At 45.0% G+C, this 21,749-nt stretch overlaps 1 protein-coding gene across 2 annotated transcripts in view; it reads right to left on the bottom strand.

Annotated features, from left to right (window-relative positions):
- The window catches only part of MASTL (microtubule associated serine/threonine kinase like), a 74,447-nt gene that overhangs the window by 34,065 nt on the left and 18,633 nt on the right, over nt 1–21,749 (bottom strand). The window contains exons 1-3 of one of the 2 annotated variants that reach the window (XM_068235687.1): nt 20,593–20,881; nt 10,468–10,605; nt 1,514–1,653 (exon numbers count right to left, since the gene is read on the bottom strand). In XM_068235687.1, coding sequence (XP_068091788.1) covers nt 1,514–1,653; nt 10,468–10,605; nt 20,593–20,754 — 440 coding nt within the window. In that variant the 5' untranslated portion in view covers nt 20,755–20,881. Of the gene's footprint in view, nt 1–1,513; nt 1,654–10,467; nt 10,606–20,592; nt 20,882–21,749 lie in introns of those variants that run through there. The other variant, XM_068235688.1, reaches the window with a different exon arrangement.

A 21,749-nucleotide genomic window follows, 5' to 3' on the forward strand; every position in this document is an offset into this window, starting at 1 on the left:
TCAAAAAGATTATTTACAGCAGATTATATACTACCACAATTTTTTTTTATACTAGAACAGCATTTAACTAGTTAAACACAGGACTTACAAGCTCAGTGCAGAGAAAGCTGGATGCATGGGAACTGGAGATAATGTTATCTTGTGTTTACTTAATTGTATCAAGTGAGGAATTTGACACATTCTCTGACTTTTCAGACTCTCCTGAACACAGACAGACACTCAGAAAGCATTCCTGCCTTCAATACAAGATGAATAAAACCAGTTATGAATAAAATACAAAGTCAGCTCTCAGAGCAAAAAAGAAAAAAAATTTAATTTCTAAATGATTTATACCAATATAGTTTTAGTAGAATGCAGTTGTGATGTCTTTATACTTCTCTCCATGACTGGAATGTGGTTCCTGTCCTACACACTGTGTGTGGTGTTTTTTTTCCCTCTCTCCCCTCGCAGAGTCCTTTTCCTGGTTCTTTGTGCCCCGCTCTACCATTCTTTTTCTTTTTCACCCACTCTCACTTTCACCACTTTTTCTTTGCCCCTTTTCTCTCGCCCTCACCCGCGGTGCCCTCCAATTGTCCACCTCTGGCCCTCTTCATTACATTTATTTGTTTTGAAGTCTGCGTAATTTTCCCTAGCTAATAAGCTTGTTGCAGGCAGTTTCCCTGGTAACTATATACACAATTAGCAGAGCCACAGGCTGACACGCCCCCCTGGCCGCACACTGGCTGGGGAGTTTTCCTAGGTGGCTGCTGATGCGGTCTTGGGGGCGGAGCTGTTCCCATGGCAACACGCTCAGCGTTCGACCTGTTGTCAGCTTTGCAGCGCGGTGGCGTGTGACGTCACCGCGCCATCTTCCGGGCAGTTGTGTGCTCTCATTGGTTTGGCCATCGGGTATTGTGGGATTGGTAGGCGGGGACCTGTACACAGAAGTACGCTATATTATTAGCCTTTCCGGATCCACGCACTGTGCACACAGGCCTCCGAAGAAGCTAGGCTCACCCCACTGCGAAACGGTGGTAAGGCGGTGCACCCACTGGCGCCCACAGACGTCTCCCTCACCCCAGCAGCAGCACGATAAGTACCTGCATATACATGTGTACTACATGTTACACCACTGCTTTTGTTTTTGTACACCTGCTGATATTTATTAAAGCTACAGTGCCAGACCAGCTTTTTTTCTTCTTGATGCATATCTATGACACTGATTTACAACGGTCTAGAGCACGCAGCACCTGCTGAGGGGAACATCACAGCCGCTGATGCATGTGTCAGCACCCACGGGTTCTTACCGAGTGCCTGCCTACCCATCCTTACTTTTGTATAATTTCTAAATGAATAATAATACTTATGCACAAAAGCAAATATGATAACCGCATGTCATATAAAATGTCGAAAAACACGTTTATTGAATATTGTGTCAGGGTTTTATACCGCTTTAAAACAACACAGCTATAGCATTTTTAGATTATGCAATAGTTTCAGATGGTGATACATCTTCCAGGATTGAGGGTTTCACCTGTGAATAATGTTGTGCCGATGCAGGTAATCCAGAGCTAGAGCCACCTCCGAGATATATTTAACTGCCATATCTTCATCAAAGTAGCCGTATATGTGCAGAAGGGACTTCACGTCTCCACCAATCAGGTATTCCATCACCTGAAGAGAGGATATATCACCATAACTAATGAGCACACATGAACAGACCTCAGAATACATAAAAGGTAATTAAAGGGGCGCTACAGCAAAAAACTTGTACAATTTAAAATATGTGCAAACAGAGACAGGTAAGAAGTACCGTACATTTTTTCCAGAGTAAAATGAGCCATAAATTACTTTTCTCCTAGGTTGCTGTCACTTACAGTAGGCAGTAGAAATCTGACATAAGTGACAGGTTTTGGACTAGTCCATCTCTTCATAGGGGATTCTCAGCAAGGCTTTTACTCTTTATAAAGATATTCCCTAAAAAGGATTCATACAAAGATGCTGGCCAGCTTCCCTGCTCGCTACAGGAAGTTGGACAGAGCAACTGCCACTCACCAAGTGCTTTTTAAAATAAATATATCCCTGAGAATCCCCTATAAAGAGATGTACTAGTCCAAAACCTGTCACTTCTGTCAGATTTCTACAACCTACTGTGACAGCAACATAGTAGAAAAGTAGTTTATGGCTCATTTTACTCTGGAAAAAAAAAATGTACTTCTTATTTGTGAATGTTTGTACATATTTTAAATTTTACAGTTTTTTGCTGTAGTGCCCCGTTAAACAAAGTGACTGAACACTTCTGCCGGTTACATAAGCTATATTAGGAGCCGTTGTGCCTATCTGATCGATCGATTGCTTCCACACACACAGCACATCAATTTTCAATAGATTCCAACAGGACAACCTATTAAAGGACCACTATCTCGAAAAAAGTAGCAGGGCTGTGGAGTGGTTACAAAACTCCACCGACTCAAGACACCTCAGGTTAGGATTCGGCCGACTTCTCTAATTTGCATATTACAATTTTGATGATTAAAAGTATGTAACATGAAATGCATCTGTTTACTGCCAACACTAATGCTACGTACACACATGCGACAACGATCGTTTGTTGTCAATGACGAACAAACTTTTAATTGATGAAAGAATGACCTAAGTAAAGTTCATTTTAAAAGGTAACGATCAGATCGCTAGAACGAACGTTACATCACGTAAAAGTAACTATTGCGCCTGCGCATAAAAATGAAAAGTTCCATGGAGAAATAGTGAAATGCGCATGTCAAGCCTAGTACGAACGATCGTTTCCAACGATGTACTACTTTTGCAAATGATCGTCGTTGAGAAAAATCCGCCAAGCTAGATCATTCGTTTTGAACGATCTAGCTCGTCCGTCGTTAGACCTCATGGTCGTTGGCTGCTTTTTTTCAAACGATCGTCGTTTGAAAGGTTTGGGGAACAATCGTTTCAAACGACTAGTCACATGTGTGTACGCACCTTTAGGAATTTTAAAATTCAACTGAAGTGAGAGGGATATGGAGGCTGCCATATTTATTCCCTTTTAAACAATACCAGTTACCTGGCTAGCCGGCTGATCTTCTGCCTCTAATACTTTTAGTCAGACTAAAACTAGTCCTTGGTAAGAGTACATGTAGAAGACAGGAACAAAGAACATGGATCAGGCCCTAGGCAATGTAACTGTGGGTACATGTAAGAGTGATGTGCAGGTGCTCTGTAGGGGAATGAGGAGATTCTTACTTTATTACACATTCTTCATGCACAATCTGAACCAGGTTTATGGGTGATAGACAACACCTCTCTGTTCAAATGTACACAGCATTCTCAGTGGATTCCCTGCAGCTCTGTGGGGAGTACATATGTAGAGTATAGTACTACTGTGTAACAAAGTAAACTTGGTATGTATAAAAAGTTTCTTTTCATCCGTCTCAGGTACCCTTCAATTAGTAGTTAAACCAAATTGTAACAACATATCAAATTATTTGTTTTCATGAGTAAAGGGAGTGCATAAATTTGCATAAACCAGCATCAGCGCAGAATTATTTCCATCTCATTGACCATCTCTACTAGTGACACAGCTACACATCAGGCTTCATTCTTACAGCATAGACGTTATTTAGTATAAGAGATTCCTCTGTACACATCATATACACAGTCACAATCAGATATGTATATCTGACTTTAAAAATACGGGAACTGCTTTATTGAAGCAGCACAAGTAACTATTTTTTGGACTAAGCACAGCTATTACTACATAAATTATTTATGATGACTTATCTAAGAAATAGAACATTTTATCATTTTTTCTATCTTACAGTTTAAATTCATTAGGAGTCGGTGCATTTTTTCCCGACTCCAACTCCAGGTACCCAAAAATTGCTAAAACTCCGACTCCACAGCCATGAAAAGTAGGCAGTTAAAATCTGACAGAACCGACAGGTTTTGGTCCAGTCCATCTCCTCATGGGGGATTCTCGGGGTTTTCTTTGTTTTCAACAGCGTTTCCTGAACAGCAGTTGCAAAGTCTAACTGACAAAAAAGTGTGCAAGTGAGTGGGGAGGCTGACTCGTATCTTGCTATTTTGGCAGTTAAACTGCCGCTCAGGAAATGCTGTTGAAAACAAAGAAAACCCTGAGAATCCCCAATGAGGAGCTGGATTGGCCCAAAACCTGTCGGTTCTGTCAGATTGTAACTGCCTACTTTTTCGCAATAGTGGTCCTTTAAACAATTGACAGTATAGCAAGAGTTGCACTGTTCAATGCATCAATTGACTACACTCCGAATCAATGGAAATTTCCCAGCCTGTCCAATCAATGCTATTCATCAACAGTTGATCAAGGAGACATTTCGGGGCAATTGGTGAGGAATACAGAAGCGGCCATCTTCAATCTCTAATTAACAATGCCAGTTGCCTGACTTCGGTGCTGATGCTCCGCCTCTAATACAATAGGTCACTGGCCCAGAATGAGCATGCAGATCAGATGCCTTGTTTCTGGTCTGACTCCACTGGCTGCATGCTTGTTGCAGGTGTGTGCGACTCAAACATGCCTAAACCAAAAGCTCAGTGTGATAGCCAGAGTAGGATTATGCAGCAGGCAACCTAGGCAGGTGCTTGGGGGCCTAGTGGGTGTCAAGGGGCCCACCTGCCAACTTCTTTAAAGAACAGATGAAGTGAGAGGGTTATGGAGGCTGCCATATTTATCTCCTTATAAGCAATACCAGTTGCCTCGCTATCCTGCTGATCCTCTGCCTCTAACTCTTTTAGCCACAGCTCCTGAACAAGCATGCAGCAAATCAGGTACTTCTGACATTGTCAGATCTGACAAGATTAGCTGCATGTTAGTTTCTGGTGTTATTCAGACAATACTGCAGCCAAATAGACCAACAGGGCTGCCAGGCAACTGGTATTGTTTAAAAGGGAATAAATATGGCAGCCTCCATATCCCTCTCACTTCAGTTGTCCTTTAAAGAGTAACTGTCAGGCTGCAAAAGCTAATTTAAACCTCTATTCTCCCGTGTTAAACAGTTTAGAAGGAAGCCAAAAAGGCAATACTGAAGTTAAAAATCTCTCTCACTTTGATGTTTGCTGAACAGCAAGGCTGTATATTCACAAGCCCCTAAGAAGAAACACAGGCCACATAACAGATACTGCAAAGCATTCTGGGGCTACTTCTCCCAACTGAACTCCCTTGGTGCTCCCCTTCATTTACCTATCCTGCCCTAAGGCTGCTTACAGTGAGAAGTTACAGGCTCATGTTACAGCAGCTTGTAACCTCGTGCAGCCAAGCTCCCAGCACCGAAAAATCAACGTGCTTTTCACAGGGCACATGTTCCATTAGAGTATACTGCAGGAGTCTGCTATTGTTCCTAGCCACATGGCTAATTAATATTCACTGCACAGTAGTAGTGTGAACCATTTTTTGAGAGTCGAATCATCAGGAAGCAAGGTGAGGGAGGATATTACATCACAATTGGCTATACAAGACAGACAAACATGGAACCTGCCATGAGCTGTCAGGAGCATCATTCTCTGCAAATACTATATAAAAATTCTGTGAAATCCAAACGAGGACAGTGAAATGCATATGTAATGTAAGTACAGCCAATATTTAGCTACTGATGTGTTTTTTTTTCCTCTGAGACCCTATACCTAACAGCTCCTCTTTAAAGATACACTAAAGTGAAAAAAAAATTATGATATGATGAATTGGTTGTGTAGTATGGATAATTACTAGAGCATTGGTAGCAAAGAAAATATTCTCATATATTTATTTTCAGTTATATAGTTTCTTTTCTATAAAATTGCATAATTCTCTAATATTTGCAGTTAACACACTACGCAGCATTCTAAATGATTTTACAGAGCAGGCTAGTGAACTTTTGAACCCTTCTCTGCAGAGAAAAAGAAAATACATTGCTAGACATTTGAGATAATAAGCTTCAGAAGACAGAGCTCTCTGCTACTTTGAAAGTCGAGGAGCTCAGTGGCTCTTTTGCAAAGATAACAACTGGAGTTTCGTAAAGAAAATCTGTAACGAAAAAAGTTCCCCTGGGGAGTACTCACCTCCGGTGGGGGAAGCCTCCGGATCCTATCGAGGCTTCCCCTTCCTGTGTCCCACGGCGGTGGCGATAAAGTTCCCCGAACAGCGGGGATGTAAATATTTACCTTCCCGGCTCCAGTGCAGGCGCAGTATCGGCTCTCCACTCGGAGATAGGCAGAAATAGCCGATCGCTGTCGGGCTGCTCTACTGCGCAGGCGCAAGTCGCCTGCGCAGTAGAGCGGACCCGACGGAGATCGGCTATTTTCAACTATCTCCGTGGGAAGAGCAGCAACAGCGCCCCCCGCTGGAGCCGGAAAAGCTACATATTGCACAGCTTGACAAATTGTCGGCTGTGCGTCCAGTGGGCTGCAGCGAGACCGCCGTGGGACACAGGAGGGCGGGGGAAACCTCGATAGAGTCCAGAGGCTTCCCCGTACTGAGATGAGTACCCCCCGGGGGAACTTTTTTCGTTACAGAATCTCTTTAAAAAGCTGAACTGAACCGAAATAAAATACGATATAATGAATTGGCTGTGTAGTACGGATAAATACTAGAATATTAGTAGCAAAGAAAATATTCTCATATTTTTATTTTTAGTTAGTGTGTTTTATAACATTGCATTCCTTCTTTAATATTTACAGTTTACACACTACTCAGCATTCTAAATGATTTTTCAGAGCAGTCTTGTGAACAATTGACCTGTCCTCTGCAGAGAAAAAGAAAAAATTCTTCACTGACAGTTGAGATAAAAAAAAAGTCTTTAGAAGACAGAGCTCTCTGCGACTTTGAAAGTCGCGGACCTCAATGGCTCTTTTGCATAGATAACAACTGGAGTTTAACTCTTCCTGTACTGGAAACAATATTAGACTTATGTCTCTGCTCCCAATGTTTTATTTCTTAGCTGTACTACACATACAAATCAATTTTTTTTTTCGCTTCAGTGTCTCTTTAACCTCTCTACACTGCAGCTTACCAAAAGGACCACAAGGGGGCACCAAATATACTACCTTGCCTAGGACGCCATTACATCTTAATCCATTTCTGGTGATAGCCAAGTAATGGGCCTAAGTTATAAGCATATCCAGACAGCAGCCTGCATACTCTTCTCGCTTCAAGTTCCATTTAAAATAACTAAATGGTAAAATATTTTTTTTTTTTTTTAAATATCTATGCCAGGGGTCTCAAACTCAATTTACCTGGGGGGCCGCAGGAGGCAAAGTCAGGATGAGGCTGGGCTGCATAAGGAATTTCACAATCGCGGCGCATCGCCGCCTCTGCCCGCCCCTCTCACTCTTCCTTCACAGAAAGGGGCGGGGAGAGGCAGCGATTCGTGCGGCGATTGACATCAGGAGGGGCAGAGCTGAAGCTGACCCTTCCAGGAAATGCCGGCGGATCGCCCCCCCGGGCAATTTGCAGGCTCTGCAGCCCTCGTTTAGCGGCGGATTACTTGGGAGCACTGAAGCAAACTATAAGGAAGCTTTTGCTGGCGAGGGCCACAAAATATTGTATCGAGGGCCGCAAATGGCCTGCGAGTTTGAGACCCCTGATCTATGCACATCTGAATACAAGCTGCTGGTTTACAGGAATTGATTGGTGCCGACAGATGCTTGCTCGTGATTTCATTGGTGACAGACATTAACTCCTATGGAAATCAAATCACTAGTCAGCATCACCAAAACACCTGCAGCAGATTTAGGAAAGCAATGGAGTTTACACTGTCCTAGTATGTTGCTAGAGCTATAAAACGCCATTAATGCCATATATCACCTGCGGAGCAAAAAAGCCCTTGAGTAGGGATGATAAATGATATGCAAATTCCAAGAGGATGCTGAATTATGTCAATTAGCCATTCTGGTGGCACTGGCCATTGTTACGACCGTTTACAGGAGTCTGGAGAATGCCTCACTAATAAGCATCTGTCAATGCATTTAAAGTGCTTCTGAGAGGAGGAGCCCCTCAGGTTTCATACCTACCTGGGGCTTCCTTAAGCCCCCTTAAGACCACTCGTCACTTGCTGTCTCCACGGGAGGCTCCGGTCCCCGGCAATTCAGCCTGAAAGCCTGGCCGAGTCGCGCTTCATTATGCATACGCAGCCAGGCACGCTCGTCTCCGGTTCTCTGTGAAGTGAATCCGAACTCTTGAACAGCACACAATGAAAAGTCTTTATTCCACATATAGTTGCTGAAGAAATCCACTGTTCTGTACAGCCACAAAGTGTCAAATAAGTTCTTATCAGCAGCTGTGAATAAAGTGCAGAAGCCCTGCCAAGCCAGCTCTCCCTATACAGTAAACAACGATGCGTAAAGAGGAACTGTCACGAAAATCTTAAAAATTTACAACACATACAAATAAGAAGTACATTTCTCCCAGAGTAAAATGAGCCATAAATTACTTTTCTCCTATGTTCCTGTCACTTACAATAAGAAATAGAAATCTGCCATTGCTGACAGATTTTGGACTAGCCCATCTTCTCATAGGGGGGGTTCTCAGGGTTTTCTTTATTTTTAAAAGCACTTGGTGAATGGCAGTTGCTACGTCCAACTGCCAAAAAAAGTGTATAATGAGCAGGGAGGCTAGCCAGCATCTTTGTATAAATCTTTTTCAGCGAATGTTTTTATCAAGAATAAGAGGCCCTGCTGAGAATCCCCTATAGAGAGATGGACTAGCCCAAAACCTGTCAGTAATGTCAGATTTCTACTACTTACTGTAAGTGACAACAACATAGGAGAAAAGTAATTTATGGCTCATTTTACTCTAGAAGAAATGTACTTCTTATTTGTATGTGTTTTAAATGTTAAGATTTTAACCTTTCAGTTGCACCCTGTAAAGTGAAACCAATTTTTAAACTTCAGTTTTTGGGGTTTTTTTGTTTTTTGTTTTTTTTTAGAAGTTTTGCAATAATAGGTTGTTTTATGCCCGCCACCTGGTGTCTTACTGTTCCTACACACAATGCAATCAATGGTATTTCGATTGGGCATATTAGCAATAAATTACTGGCTATTTACACTCTCCCCTCGTCCATTCCATAGGATTCCATTGATTCTCTGTGCAACTTTGCAGGCAATCTGCAGGAAATCTACAATGTAATTTGCAAGGATTTTGCATGTCATTTGCAGAAAGGAATCTGCAAAAATGAACCAGCAAGGAATCGGTATGTAAAAAAAAAAAAAAAAAAAAAAAAAAAAATCTGTAAAACTTCTGCAAGACAGATGCAATGAAATTTCATTGCATCTGTCACTTCCTGGAGCACCAATCGCGCACTTCCGTTTTTCGGGCGGGGGGGTACTGAGTGTGTGGGCATTTAGTTTTAGCCAGGTGAGGATCGGGCCAGCCAGGGGGGGGGGGGGGGGGGGAGATGCGCCGCACGCCGGAGCTCCAGAAATGTCCCGCATACGAGCGCAAGCGGAAATTCGTAATGTCCCACTATGCGGGACATACAAGCGGAAAGGGTTAAACTGTAATAAGGATTTTTTTTTTTATCCATAAAGGTTATAATGCTGTGGCTAACATTTTACAGCAGAGAGGAAATTCTGAGTCTAATTCCACTTAAAGTATAGAGTAAAACTGCCAGTCAAAGCAAGTACCCACGTTTTTTCAGTGTTTGCATAATATGTTTTGGGTAGGGAACGCAGAATTTGGTTTATTTTTTTGAAGGAACTGGAAGGATTATTTTAACCAAAACTTGCAAACAAATGTGTCTTGTAAGGTTATAAAAGAATGTAGTTAGAGAACACATCCCAGCAGGCCAGTTTCTTTATTTGCACTGCCTTTCAATTCATTATATACGGATATCTGACTTTCTGAAGACCAGTCACGGGAAGTGGAAGTGTGTGTTGTCTCAGCATTTGCGTTCCCCTGTAGTGAAATGTGTTGTCTCAGCATGATCACTCCTCTGTGTATCAGAGACTATCAGTTCCTCTGGCATAGGTCTCTCGATATTTTTTGTTTTGCTTAGGTTTTATTCAGCAGTGAAAATCCCAGAACTTTGCATTCAAGAACAACGTCCCATTTCACAGCTTACAAGCTCAAATACTGTAAGTGGAAAACAGCATAAATTAAATCTTTGTGTAACATGATCCCACGAGAAATTTCAGTTTGCCTCCCAAACCAGGGTCAAGCGTCAGGAATTCAGCTTTCTTGAACTTAACACCTAGAATTAGCACACCTCTAATTTACATAAAAAATAATAACTCAGAGGTACGCTTAGAGCTAATCCACACTGACTGCGTTTTGTGCTGCATTTGCGGTTTGGAAAATATTCTATTTTGCAACACTTTTTGAAATCTTCCATTGTCGTCTGTAGGATTCACCAGCTATTTTTTAAATACGTGTAAAATCACAATTATATGTATAAGGCCCAAGGAAAAGCAGGTGAACTGCTAGAGTTCTTCTTTAAGACAACCAAGCCGTTCCTAAAGATGTAAGCTACTTACCAGATAGATGTTGTTGGCCGACTGGAGAGAATAATACAAATGTACAATGAAAGGACTTTTACTGAGAGCAAGTGCGTCCCTCTCAGCCTGGATTTGGTGAACCATGTTCTTATTTATCATGTCTGCCTTCTTCACCACCTAAAGAGAAAACAAGCACACATGTAAAAAAAAAAAAAAAAAAAAAAAAGCCAGACATTTTTGGTGTTCAATAAAATCTTTATAGAAGCAGTGCGACACTCACCAAAGCTGTAGCCCCCCTGTTGGAACGATCAGGGATAGCTTTATTGGGATCTGCCCCCCCCCCCCCCCCCTTTCATCTTGTGCCACAAACTATTTAATAAACATGATTATGCCAACATGTTCTATATTGAAGCATAAAGATTTTTGAAACCAGTGACTGAAGAGTTTGTGGCACAAGATGAAAAAAGGGGGGGGGGGGGGCAGATCCCTATAAAGCAATCTCTGATCACTCCAACAGGGGTCTACAGCTTTGGTGAGTGTCGCACTACAGGGGGAGCCCCCTTCTGAAGTGGTGTAGGTTTAATGCTGTTTACAGTGATAACACTAAACCATTAAAGGGGAACTTCAGCCTAATCAAACATATTGTCATTAAGTTACATTAGTTATGTTAATTAGAATAGATAGGTAATATAATATTTTACCCACCCTGTTTTAAAAGAACAGGCACATGTTTGTGATTCATGGGGGCTGCCATCTTTGTCATGGGGGCAGCCATCTTTTTGGTTGAAAGGAGGCGACAGGGAGCATGAGACACAGTTCCAACTGTCCTGTGTCCTGATAACCCCTCCCAGCTGCACACACTAGGCTTCAAATGTCAAATTCAAAATGAAAAAAAAAATTGCACCAAGACAGCCGAATGAGAACAACATCAGAAATTCCATCATGCTTTGCACAGCATAAGGGGAAAAATGCCCGGGCAGTTTTCTTCTGTGCAGCTAAAAATGAGGCTTGGGTAAGAGAAACAAAGTTCTTATGCTGTGAAACTGTTAAAGAAACACCAAGCCTTTTCAGTGCTGCTGAGTCGATTTTTAGTCTGGAGGTTCACTTTAAGTGGAAGCCAAGGAGAGACATATATAAAAGGTTGCCATACTAATTTCCTTTTAAACAATGCACATTGCCTGGCTGTCTTTCTGATCCACTGCCTCTAAAGGTGGCCACACACCATACCATTTTTTACAATATCTGTTCAATTTAAGAATTGCAATAAATTTTTCTGACTGATTGTAACATTTCAAAAATATGACCAATGTACCACACACACACACACACACACACGTATGTTAAAGGAATAGTGTAGGGGGGGGGGGAGAGGAGTTGAACTTACCCGGGGCTTCTAATGTCTTCCCGCACAGACATCCTGTGCCCGCGCAGCCACTCACCGATGCTCCGGCCCCGCCTCTGGTTTACTTCTGGAATTTCAGACTTTAAAGTCTGAAAACCACTGCGCCTGCGTTGCCGTGTCCTCACTCCCGCTGATGGCACCTGGAGCGTACTGTGCAGGTCCAGTATGGTCTGTGTCTGCACAGTACGTTCCTGGTAACATCAGCGGGATCGAGGACACGGCAACACAGGCACAGTGGTTTTCAGACTTTAAAGTCGGAAATTCTAGAAGTGAACTGGAGGCGGGGCCGGAGCATCGGTGAGTGGCTGCGCAGGCACAGGATGTCTACGGGGGACCGTTAGAAGCCCCGGGTAATGCGCTATTTTTTGGTCCGGCTCCTCCGGCAGCCGTATCCGGAGCGGAGCCGGACTGCACCATCCGGCCAATACAAAGCAATGAGAGCCGGAGAGCGCACAACACACTGGCTACAAAAACCGGACGTTCTACCCCACTTCCTATGCATTTTGGATGGGGACCACATGGGCCCAGCGTTAGTGGGGCAGCAGCAATTTCATGCTGGAGCTCTTTTTGGCAGCAACATGTCTGATATGTCAGGAGGCGAACAACAGGAAGGAGAGAATTCCCAGGTTTACGAGTAAAAAATGCCTGGATCCATGGTCCCAACTGCAGTCTCTGTATCCACGGATGGTCTCCACACGTCCACCTGTCTCCAACAATGACCCCAGACCCTTCTGCTGACCTCCCAGACCCCAGGTATTTACAGGATGTATATCTCCTTAAGACACCGGATCCGGACCGCAACCGTGTTCACACCGCACGGACCGGATCCGGATAGGAACCGTACGGATCAGGTCCGGTCCGGATGCGGTGCGGTCCGGACATCCGGTGCGGTTTTTACAAAACCGCAAGTGTGAACCGGGCCTCAGTTCAACTCATTTTCCCCCGACCCCCCTACAGTATCCCTTTAAATTTTACCCCAATTATGATAAAAAATGATTGAAAACTGACAAAATCGCTAGGGTGTGTATATTAATTAATAAGTTCACAATACAACACACACCATACAATCTTTAGTAAGATTGAAGAAAAATATCTGGCATCCGGCAACTGGCATTGTTTAAAGTGGACCTGAACTCATAACTCCTCTCTGCTCGTAACAATACATAACAGCATAATAACCTTTTAAAAAAAAAAAAAAACATTTCTTTGTTACAGCTGATTCAAATCCTAAAATAAAAATCTGCAGAGTTTCTACTTCCTGATTCATGTAAGCAGACATTGTTTACCGCCTGTACTTTCAAATGGGCTTATCTGCTTATCTGCCACGGGCAGTCATGTGACACAGGGGGGAGATCAAATTACAACTAGTGATTAGACACAAATGAGGGGGGGGGGGGGGATTACACAGGCTTAATTTTTTAAAGAAAATCTGTAACAAAAAAAACAAAAAAAACAAAAAAAAAAACTCCCCTAGGGGGTTCTCAACTCGGGTGGGGTAAGCCTCCGGATCCTTTTGAGGCATCCCCCGTCGGCCTCAGTCCCACGGTGGCGCCGAAAATCCTCCCGGAGCGGCGACGATGTAAATATTTACCTTTTGGCTCTAGCACAGGCGCAGTATCCGCTCCTTCCCACGGAGATAGGCAGAAATAGCTGATCTCCGTCAAGCCGCTCTACTGCGCAGTACAGCGGGCCCGACGGAGATCGGCTATTTCCGCCCATCTCCATCAGAAGAGCCTCAACAGCGCCCCTGCTGGAGCCTGGAAAGGTAAATATTGAACAGGCTGTCGGGTCGCTGTTCGGAGGGCTGCAGCGAGACCCCCGTGGGACAAAGGAGGACAGGGGAAGCCTCATTAGGATCCGGAGGCTTCCCCCTCCCGAGGTGAGTACCCCCCAGGGGACGTTTTTATTGTTACAGTGCCTCTTTAAATACATACAGGGTGCATTTCTGTTATGTTTTCCTGGTGTCCTGTGCAAGAGTTCAGGTCCACTTTAAAAGGAAATACGTATGGCAGCCTCCGTGTACCTCTCGCTACAGTTGTGCTTTAAAGAGAATCCGAGGTGGGTTTGAAGAATGTTATCTGCATACAGAGGCTGGATCTGCCTATACAGCCCAACCTCTGTTGCTATCCCAAACCCCCCTAAGGTCCCCCTGCACTCTGCAATCCCTCATAAATCACAGCCACGCTGCTGACACACAGCTTGTCAGAGCGGGCTGTGTTTATCTCTATAGTGTCAGTCTGCTGCTCTCCCCGCCTCCTGCAGAACTCCAGTCCCCGCCTGTGTCCCTTCCCTCCCTGCTGATTGGAGGGAAGGGACGGGGGCAGGGACCGGAGCTATGCAGGAGGCGGGGGAGCAGTCGAGACTGACACTACAGATGTAAATACAGCCTCACAGCACAGCTGTGATTTATGAGGGATTGCAGAGTGCAGGGGGACCTTAGGGGGGTTTGGGATAGCAACAGAGGCTGGGCAATATAAGCAGACCCAGCCTCTGTATGCAGATAACATTCTTTAAACACACCTCGGGTTCTCTTTAACCTCCTGAGCGGTCTGGACGAGCTCAGCTCGTCCATCACCGCCGGAGGCTGCCGCTCAGGCCCTGCTGGGCCGATTTTTATCAAATAAAGTGCAGCACACGCAGCCGGCACTTTGCCAGCCGCGTGTGCTGCCTGATCGCCGCCGCTCTGCGGCGATTCGCCGCGAGCAGCGGCGAAAGAGGGCCCCCCTAGCCGCCTGAGCCCTGCGCAGCCGGAACAAAAAGTTCCGGCCAGCGCTAAGGGCTGGATCGGAGGCGGCTGACGTCAGGACGTCGGCTGACGTCGATGATGTCACTCCGCTTGTCGCTATGGCGACGATATAAGCAAAACAAGGAAGGCCGCTCATTGCGGCCTTCCTTGTTTATTCTGGGCGCCGGAGGCGATCGGAAGATCGCCTCCGGAGCGCCCTCTAGTGGGCTTTCATGCAGCCAACTTTCAGTTGGCTGCATGAAATAGTTTTTTTTTTATTTAAAAAAAACCCTCCCGCAGCCACCCTGGCGATTTAATCAGAACGCCAGGGTGGTTAAGTTATTTCTCAGCAGAGTTCTAAAATAAATCATTACTGTAACACCTCACACATACACATAGAAAAAGTGACCATTCTTCGCAGTGGAACTCCAGGACATGCAATTATAAAGGCACCACTCCCTATAAATGCATTGAAGAGCAGTATACAGTGAAGTGTGGAAACTTTCTGGTACATTTATGAATATGCACTGGAAAAGTTCTCTTTTGAAAAACAACAATAATCAAGCAGGTAGATCAGGTTTTTGAGCAACATTTTTTTTATTTTTATCTGCCAAACTCGCAGAAACCAATTCCTTCACTGGTCAAACAGGAACTTGTTAAGCTGACAAAGCAGATCTATTGCCACTCCAAACCATCAGGTGTTTGTTCACTGCCCACACTAGGGTTATACAAATTTGTACAGAAATCAGGAACCAGTCTATCCAGTCCAGAAACCAACAGGAAATGTCATTTTTAGGAGCCATAATTATTGCATTCAAAGAAACAAAAATGTAGATGGTAATTGTCATTTCCAGCATGCTTAGGCTAACCACCTGCCCAGTTTGCTCTAGTTCTGGTCTAGTCCATTAACATCTGGGATTCGAGCTTTCAGTGATTTACCTGTACAGCACCACTAATATGCTGTCTCTATTTAAATCAATAGTAATATTATAAAAACTTTCCATTTACCACATGTAGCAACACCAAATGGACAGGCAGGAGATTCTAACAGATGGACTGGGCAGGGTGTTCTATTAAGCCGGTTTTACACCTGGCCATAGCGGTGTGATGCTCTGCCCTCATCGCAATGCCTAAAACTACATTCATATGATCCTGAGGCAGAGTGTTTCAACAGGTCATATGCAAAGCGGCACCCCTCCTCCGCCCAGCTACGTACTCCCTACTGGACTGGAAGTTGTTAATGGGATTCCCGGGTTCCCTGTCGTATTTGCATTGTTCCTCCCTGCACTACCGCCAACAAAACTAAAAAGGTCTTCGTCGCCCATTGATTTCCATGTATTCTGTCACCGTCAAAATCTGAAAGTAACGCACTATAGACTTTGCAGTGGGTCGCCGGCCGATCGGAACTTCCAGCGCGATGCGACAGGGTAAGGGCTCTTGCACACTACATGCGATTCCGATTTGCGATTTTTAATAAGTACCGCATGCTGCATTTTTCTTCTCAATTTGATAGCATCCAGGGAAAATCAGAATCACAAATCGGTTTTGCAATGTGCAGGGGGCGCAAGTGTGTTTCAATGCTGTTGCCGTACCATCCATGCCTGCAGAAAGGGTAATGCAAAGCAATGAAACCGGCCAAGTGTAAAAAGCAAAAAAAAAAACTCCTGAAGAAGGCCACCGCTTTAGTGGCAGAAACGCGTTGAGGTTTCTCTCTTCATATAAACATTGTTGTGTGGTGAAGGCCGTGGAAAAGAGGTGTACCGTGGAAGCGCTTAGCGGTTACCTGTAAACAAAGTTCCAGAGGTCCTTTTAGAGTGGTGACGTCACCCACATTAACCAGCACGAGCTTGAATCGGCTAAGCGGAAGTGCGGCGAGCGGGTCACTGTATCCTATACACGGAAGTGACGTATGCTGCACTAGGGTGCTAGCGTTGAGTGTATCGAGTGAGCGGCCAGACAGTGGAAGACTCCGTTCCTACGGTGGAGGCCAGGATTACCGATAGAGGTACAAGGTCAATGCAGAAACACTTGTGGTGAACTGTACGTGAATAATTCTCCTGGCGTATAACTTGGTCCTATCTTTTGACTAGGAACTTCCAAAACAGAACGCTGTCATAAGAAGTCCACTAGGACGGACTCCGCCTTGATGCAAGGCATTTTTTTATGGTACATGAGATTATTGGGACAAGTTTTTTTATTAGGATCCTTGTATTCCTAATTTTATTTCCATTTTATTTTTTGTCAGTTTTTTAGAAGGGCCCTTCTATGGTATGTGTGAAGGTATGGTGTGTAGTGAGTGAGTGAAGTGGGGAACCATTGTTCATTGCAATTTTGCTCTCTATGCATATTTAATAAAGAAGATATTTATAGATAGCGCATGTTAGACCCATTTGATTGGAATTTTTTGGTGTACTATACTATTGAGGGTTTAAGGGATCCCTCAGTCTCACACGCTGCTTAACTGGTAGGGGATTCCCTCCAGCGCATGGTTACAGAAGTATAAGTGTAAAAAGGGGCCTGACTCACCTTAAAACTTGCACACACTAGATCGAATGTGGCGAAGTCAGCCATTCAGTGCCACCTGGGTGAAGAATATAAGAATATAGCCCCTAATGCCGCTCAGAGAGCCAGCAGGTGATGGGCAAGCGCATTGTACCTCTCTCAACTACTACCAGCAGAAGCTGCTCCATAGCAGCAGTGTATGCTGCTCAGCTAAGGGACACACCAGCATCAGCTCGCAGCCAGAACTGTCACCCTACAAATCAAGTCCCGATTGCTATGGCTGACAGTTATGGTGTTACACACTAAGGCTGTGGAGTCGGTACAAAAATCATCCAACTCCCAAGTTTATGAAACCACCGACTCCAGGTACCCAAAATAGCTCCGACTCCTTAGTCTAATACGGTACTTACCAGGGCTGTGGACTTGGTACAAAAATCATCCGACTCCTCAGTTTATGAAACCACCGACAACAAATCCAACTCCAGTTACCCAAGATTGCTCCGACTCCACAGCCCTGTTACACACACTTCGACGGGTCAATCTTGCCTTTTTAACAAAATGATGCACACGACAAATTAGTCACCCGCCTGGCTTGGGACTCGATCGCTTGTGCAACAGTTTGGGTGGAGTTCTGTACAGATGCATCAGTAGCCTACAGGCTAGCAGCACGTCTGTTAGGACCGGTTCACGCTTGTTTTAAAAACGTATCTTTAGGATACCATTTTAAAGCTCTGCAGAAACGCAGGAAGCGGATCCTATATTAAAAATAGGACCTGCTTACACTTGTGCAGAAACACGGAATGCACACGGGTCCGTGTTGCACGGAAAGAAACCGATGCGGAGACTCCAGATTTGACACTTTTTCCTGGATGGGAAAATGCATCCAATACAAGCCTGTGTAAACGGACACTGTCTGCTCTCACTAGGATTGTTGCCGCATCCACACTGCCGTGACGTAATACCCACGTGTCCCGCCGCCCATCGGTCCATTCTGAACTGCCTGGTGGTCTGGGATACTCCACTGATCTGCAGCAGACCAATGGGAATCCTCAGCAACAGGGAGAATTTTCATTGGTTCATGTTGGACCAGTGAGCATTCTCCTTGTTGCTAGGCAGAATTGGCCTGTTGCAGCCTATGGTGAGCCATGCTTCTGCTGGACCCCTGGCTGTTGAAGGAACCGAGCGTGGGATGAGCAGCGGAGAGACGGGTGAGCAGCGTTGCGTACGGACTGATGTAGCAACTCTACGGACCTGGAACGGGTGTATTTACGCAAAGCGGATGCAGAATGGACGGAACGCATCCGCCTCACAGATGCGCATTCCGTTTCCGTTCTACATCCGCACAAGTGTGGACCGAGCCTGACTGGAGTGGCGAGAAAGGACGACACATGGCACGCGACGGAGCAGCTTCCAGCAAACAGGAGAACAAGGCACTTGGGGATGCTGGATCCTTAGGTGATGTTGGAGGGCTCCTACACGTACTAGATTCTCGCCCGAGTCTTTTTTGGCCACCCTGGCCGGGTTTAATGCAGTGTGTGTACATAGCTAGAGTTTCTATATTACAGGTAGCTTGGAAAAACAATCAAGGACTCCATTTCCTAAGACAGCAAACATTGAAATACTGCTTACCCATGCAGCAGATTACTACATGTAATAATGGCCAACATTTAAAGGAATACTGTAGGGGGGGGAGGGAGGGGGAAAATGAGTTGAACTTACCCGTGGCTTGTAATGGTCCCCCGCAGACATCCCGTGCCCGCGCAGCCACTCACCGATGCTCTGGCCCCGCCTCTGGCTCACTTCTGGAATTTCCGACTTTAAAGTCAGAAAACCCCTGCGCCTGTGTTGCCGTGTCCTCGTTCCCGCTGATGTCACCAGGAGTGTATAGCACAAGCCCAGTATGGTCTGTGCCTGCGCAGTACGCTCCTGGTGACATCAGGGGAAGCGAGGATACTGCAACGCAGGCGCAGGGGTTTTCTGACTTTAAAGTCGGAAATTGCAGAAGTGAACCGGAGGCGGGGCCGGAGCATCGGTGAGTGGCTGCGCGGCACAGGATGCCTGCAGGGGACCATTAGAAGCCCCGGGTAAGTTCAACTCATTTTCCCCCGATCCCCCTACAGTATCCCTTTAAGCCCAGCTGAGGGAACATCAGAAAGTACAGTCACATAAGCCAATAGTTATACAGAATGGCCCTAATCCTATTAAACTTTGTTTCTTGGGATTTTCCCCAGGAGACAAGTTTTCATTTTATCTAAAAATAATTTTTCAGCATTTGGCAATTGAAAGGGTATTAAAGCATAGGTAAGAGTAATACCAATCTTATTTTCAGTATTTTCTTGTAAGTTTCACGCTTTAAATATATTTTATTAGTAAGGTTCGAAAATCTTTCCTTGTAGAAAACTCATGGGAAAAGTTGAAAGGATATGGGCCAATCTGTACTTCCCGAAAGAGAATACAGCTTTTGTACATTGTAAATGATTACAGAGTACATTTTTAAGTTGTATTTAGCAATAGATACTGATGCAATCACAACTGGGTTATTTTGTCTGAAACGCTAAAACTGATGACTGTCTACCTTCGATGCACCTATGTAAACAGATAAGATATCTTTTGGAACCAGTAGGACAAGCATTCAGGAAGTGTGATTCTGGCTTGCTGACTGCAGCATTTTGATGCAGATTGCGTATACAGTGGAAGATACTCGTGTATGATAATTTAGGGCAGGTGTTCCGACGTGATAACCTACACGTCGAATTTGCCTACATCCACTATCAAACGTATACCAGGAGGGGGAGGGTTGGGGGAGGGGAAGGGATAGTAAAAGTCTATGGGATGTAGGTTAGTTCGACGTGTAGGATAAAGTGTTGGAGCACCGGTTCAGATGGCCGGCTTATGGCGTCTCACTCAGGGGCTTTCTGCAGCAATCATCGGCGTCCCGTCGCAATCGGCGGTTCTTGTCCTCACAAGGGGACATGAAGACGCGGTGGTGAATCGACCCTAGAAGCCGCATGATGCTTCTAGGGTCAGCTGAAACGACGCGGTAAATGGATGGTAACTGCATGACGTAAACGCTCCCATTCACTTGAATGGGAGCGTTTACCGACGAGTCCCGGACGCCAAGCGTCTGTATGAACTGGCCCTAAGTGCTTCTACACATGCCAAACTGATGTCGCCCTTCAAGGATCAGTACCATGCAATTTCCCATCAGATCGATAAGTCACATCAATAACTCCCAACAAGTCCAAACTGATTTCCGATTGTTTTTCATGACCGATTTTCTGATTGCTTCTATACAAAATCAACAATAATTAGAAATTATGGATTCAACCCGTCACAGAGGGAAATTTCACATACATATATATATATATACACATCTTTTCTAGTCAATTCAATCACTTTGAAATGGGTGAAAATGTAGTATTTAGCTTCTCTCGCAGCTGATTGGTCTCTTCACCCCCCTTTTATACCCAATCTGCCTGCATACAATGTATCAGTCTTTACATCCTTCTCATTGGCCAGCAGGCCCTCCTCTCACCTTGACAGCATAGAGCTTGCTGCCGCTGCTGTTCTTCCGCCGGGCCAGATACACCTTTCCGAACGCGCCGCGGCTGATGGGCTTCACTATGGTGAAATCCTCAATGGAGGGCGGATGCGGGACCGTGAACTTCCGGTCCCCGCTCACAGCCGAGTCCCCCATCCCGGCTGCAGTCCCCGGGCAGGCACCGTGGAAAACAGGCAGCCCGCAACCACCACCACCGCTCCGATTCAAATCCCAGCTGCGCCCTCTCCTGACGTCAAACTCCACAGCCACCAATAGCCTTCCCTCCTGCTGGCTCTGACAACCTATTCCAGGAGAGGCAGCTGAAGACACGCCCACCCCGTAACTCTAGTCACATGATTATGTATGAAAACAAGAGCTGGGTGAAGTGCTGTGGTCAGCAGAGTCACAGTCAGACAGAGGAGCGACTCCTTTCTGCCACAGAACATTTATATACAGTGTGAAAGTAAATAAAAACCAAATACATTTCTAGAAAAAAAATTCTGAGTTGTTTTTTATGTTGATCGGGACAATTATGACTTTTTACAGTACTGGCATGTTTCAAAGTGCAAAGTCAGCAGAAAGCATTTGGAGCGTTTCTGACTGGAAACCCACGTGCCAACCAAGAACCAAGCACCATCCTTCCCTGAACTGTCGCCCAAGGGAAAGGAGTCCTTATCCCTTCTAGTCCATATTCCTTGTATGTATGTACCTAGCTTAAAGGAAACCTAAAGTAAACGAATGTGCCCAGTTTAAAGGGAAGCTTAGCTGAGTTAAAGGGACACTTAAGTCAAACAAAAAAAAATGAGTTTTACTCACCTAGGGCTTTTAATAGCCCCCTGCAGCTCTCCGGTGCCCTCGCTGTCTCCCTCCGATCCTCCTGGCCCCGCCAGCAGCCACTTCCTGTTTCGGTGACAGGAGCTGACAGGCTGGGGACGCGTGTGATTCTTCGCGTTACCAGACACATTAGCACCCTCTATGCTGCTATATGGTATATGATATATGCTATAGCAGCATAGATGGCACTATTGTGGCCAGGAACGCAGGGCCGGGCCGAGGCATAGGCTGGAGAGGCTCCAGCCTCAGGGCGCAGTGTAGGAGGGGGCGCAGAATTCATTTATCTGTCATTCCTAATTGTGTTTGAAGCAGAAATA

Source organism: Hyperolius riggenbachi, chromosome 5 (genome assembly GCF_040937935.1).
Source record: "Hyperolius riggenbachi isolate aHypRig1 chromosome 5, aHypRig1.pri, whole genome shotgun sequence".
In the NCBI taxonomy this organism is placed as follows: domain Eukaryota; kingdom Metazoa; phylum Chordata; class Amphibia; order Anura; family Hyperoliidae; genus Hyperolius; species Hyperolius riggenbachi.